Source organism: Lathyrus oleraceus, chromosome 1, assembly GCF_024323335.1.
Source record: "Lathyrus oleraceus cultivar Zhongwan6 chromosome 1, CAAS_Psat_ZW6_1.0, whole genome shotgun sequence".
Taxonomy (NCBI): Eukaryota; Viridiplantae; Streptophyta; class Magnoliopsida; order Fabales; family Fabaceae; genus Lathyrus; species Lathyrus oleraceus.
Genome location: NC_066579.1, coordinates 197,372,527 through 197,376,109, shown reverse-complemented (window position 1 = coordinate 197,376,109; position 3,583 = coordinate 197,372,527). Strand labels below are relative to the sequence as shown.

At 36.8% G+C, this 3,583-nt stretch overlaps 1 protein-coding gene across 1 annotated transcript; it reads left to right on the top strand.

The window, feature by feature from the left end:
• The first annotated feature begins 304 nt into the window (after window positions 1-304).
• Window positions 305-1,367, top strand: LOC127099273 (protein trichome birefringence-like 5). Its single transcript, XM_051037381.1, has one exon. It carries the CDS (start codon window positions 305-307, stop codon window positions 1,226-1,228), a length of 924 nt encoding a protein of 307 aa, XP_050893338.1. The 3' UTR covers window positions 1,229-1,367.
• The last annotated feature ends 2,216 nt before the right edge of the window (window positions 1,368-3,583 follow it).

The following is a 3,583-nucleotide window of genomic DNA, read 5'->3' as shown; positions in this document are numbered from 1 at the left end:
GAATTATTCCTAAAAATTCATATCCATTTTATAATCAAATATCCAAATTCTTTGAACCCATAATTAAATCCATTTTTTCCAATCCAATAACCCAACCCTATTTTTTAAATCCATATCCATTTTTATTATTCATTTGGAACCAATTTAAACCATTTCAATTCACATGTTCAAAACCACTGCTCAATTCCAAAGTTACAAACATTTTCACATATTACATAAACCATTCAAATTTTCACTCACTTTCAGTTACATATAATCTAATCATTTTACAAAAAAAACCACTCCAACAAAAAAAAACAAGCAAATGGAATGTCCAAAAGAATCCCCTTATGGTTGTGATCTTCCTAGGTTTAGTGCCAAGGACTTTTCGGCAAGACTGAGAGGTAAAAACCTAATGCTGGTAGGAGATTCTATGAACCGAAACCAATTTGAGTCCATTATGTGCATACTTCGTGAAGGCCTGCACAATAAGAGCAGAATGTATGAGATACATGGTCATAAAATAACAAGAGGAAGAGGCTACTTTATTTTCAAATTTGAGGACTATAATTGTACAGTGTCATTTGTGAGATCTCATTTCCTTGTGAGGGAGGGAGTTCGCTTGAATGCACAAGGGAGTTCAAATCCTACAATATCAATAGATCGAATTGACAGGACATCTAACCGTTGGAAGAGGGCTGACATTCTCGTCTTCAATACCGGGCACTGGTGGGCTCATGGAAAAACTGCTCGAGGAATAAATTATTATAAAGAAGGCGATTATCTATATCCAAAATTTGATCAAGTCGAGGCATACAGAAAGGCTATCACGATGTGGGGAAAATGGATCGACAATAATATCAATCCAAAAACGCAGACTGTCTACTATCGTGGATATTCTTCTGCTCATTTCAGGGGTGGAGACTGGGACTCAGGTGGATCATGCAACGGTGAAACTGAACCGGTTTTGAATGGGTCCATCTTGAATAACTATCCATTGAAAATGAAGATAGTGGAAGAAGTGATTCAGAGAATGAAGATTCCAGTAAAGTTGTTAAATGTCACAAGGCTGACTAATTTCCGCAAGGATGGCCACCCATCTGTCTATAGCAAGAGCTTAGTGGATGGAAAGAAAGTCTCCACGAGGCGGCAAGACTGTAGTCATTGGTGTCTTCCCGGGGTCCCTGATGCATGGAATGAACTCATTTACGCCACTTTGGTTTTACAGCAAACAAATTCAAGGAATTGACTCAGACTTTTCTCTTTGAAAAAGTTTATTTTCTGTGTGGGAGAAAATAGAAGTAAAAAACAGAAAAGGTGTATTGAGGATAGTGAAAAGTGTACCTTTAGTTCTATACCTTGACAATGACAATTGTTCAAACACGGAAGAATCAAGAGGTTTTTCATTGATGGTTGAACTCACCGCCATGAAGTCAGCAGAATCAGGATTCATTTCATCCATTGGATCATGATCTCTTTGTTTGCTTGATGTGAAAATCCTTTGGATAAGCTTATTCATCAAGTTTCTCTTACATGTTAGAAGAATATAGATAAATTAACCAGACTTTGGGGTGTAGGATTGAACCTTAACAAATTTTGATGTTCCGTAACTTTTCTTATATTAACTCACTTACTCACGGCGGGTTCGCAATGTCCAAATCGCAGTTCGACCCATGATTCACAAAACCGCATCTTGACCATCAAGTCTACAAACAACCACGTTTTTCCAAGTGTAAGTCGTAGTTTCCGCTCATGCTAACATCAACCTTCAAGTCACCTGAAATTCCCAGCAACCCGGGCTGCATTCGAACCAACACTTATGCAGCTAGTCATCGTCACCCACATACATAGTTGTAAACCTGCAGAGCGTCGGTAGCAGAAACACAGTTTGGTCTTCATGAAATCAAAGAAAAAACATGTTGAATCTTACAATGCTGCAAGAAAATCGTTTGGTGATAACTGTCATGCCACATTTACGAAACCTGTCTGTAATAATACTGCTGATGATACGTGCATAGCTTCAACTGACAGTGATGAAAATGAAACTGTGTTGCCTCCCTCATCACGCTTGGAATCGAAAAGTCCTGTCAATATTGAAGTTAGGAATTCTAGTTCAAGTAAAAGAAGCAAGAAAAAGTCTAGTAACACTTCTGATGAGGTTGGATTTAAATCAAAAGTTCCAAAAACTAAATCTGATACATCTCATGATTTGGCGTCAAATTTGAGTGGCCATGAACACAGAAGAAAAGTTGCATCAGTTGAAAAATCAATAGCAGGGTTGGAGCAATTTCGTTCTGGTATACAGCATCCACAACCTCAAGGTTACAAGAGAATCTTCACTGCGGTAAAAAGGAAAAAAAACACAAAGTAATTAGCCAAAGCAGTAAAAATTCAAGAAATACCCCAAATTGGCATGAAGTCAAAACAGAGCAAGAAGGTACGAAGGTTCAGATTACCATTTTCGAACCTAGCATCAAAGAGGTCAATCCAATTTCTGAACATCCAAAGTGCTTTGCAGAGTTACTCTTCTGGGAATACCAAAGACACCAATTGAAACCCTAATTTGAAAAGCATAAATAGAAAACGAATCAGTGGAGAGAATGAGGAATTAACGACGAAAAACTTGGAGGCGGAAAAATCCCAAAGACAAACCCTAAATCCCAAAAATCAAAGAAAAAGCCAGTATTGGAAGAGAGGAGATAGATTCAAGCTCACCTGATTCATTGTCGTAGCCAAAGGTGAGATTCCCGCTTGATGTCTCAGGGAAACCGTGGATTTACGCTTTTGTTGCTTAACGTTGTTGAGTGATGGGTAAGCGAAGGGTACGCGAGATAGAGGTTTGAGAGATGATGCTTGAGCGATTTCGTGAGGGAGATGGGAGTTTGAGGACTTGAGCGATTTCGTGAAGGAGACGAGAGAAGAGGGATTGAGAGCGAATACGGCAAGAGAGGGGTTCGTGAGATTGGGGAAGGCAATCATTGAGAGTGTGAGAGAGAAGCGAGTTTGTGAGGCATCTGTTACTATCCTTTTTTTTCTTCTTCTTTTCTTTAATTTATTTTTAAACAGAATAAATTTTGAAAGCATTAAAGATGTTGTTTAAAATTCCTAGGTTATTAGTTAATAATTGTTTTTATGTTTTCAACTTATCCCTCATTGAAAAACCCAACAGCCAAGCGGCTGGGTTTAACTACTGGTAGTCCAACAGACTTTTTTTATTTTAGTTTTTATTCTAATGTTTAATCTATCTTAGTTTATATATTTAAAGTAACATCAAAATAATAAAAAACCATGAGTGGTCTGGTGGAGAAGGGTAGTATCATAGTCTTGAGTGGGGTGGGTTCAATACTCATGTGTAGCATTTTTTTTTAGTATTTTATTTTTCTTTTAGCATTTTATTTTCTTTTAGTATTTTATTTCTTTTAACATTTTTTTTGTTATGTTTATGCTTTATTATTTTCATAGTTTCATTATCATAACATAGATTTGTTGTCTTTTAATTTCATCATTCATTCAAAACCATTTTTAAACTATAAAAATCATATTTTTCTCGATTTAATATCGAGCCCATTTTTCCACACCCTTGTAAGTCGATTTCTTTTTAAGC

Coding starts and splice junctions, on each gene's coding strand:
- LOC127099273 (XM_051037381.1), top strand. CDS start 305: ATGGAATGTCCAAAAGAATCCCCTTATGGTTGTGATCTTCCTAGGTTT.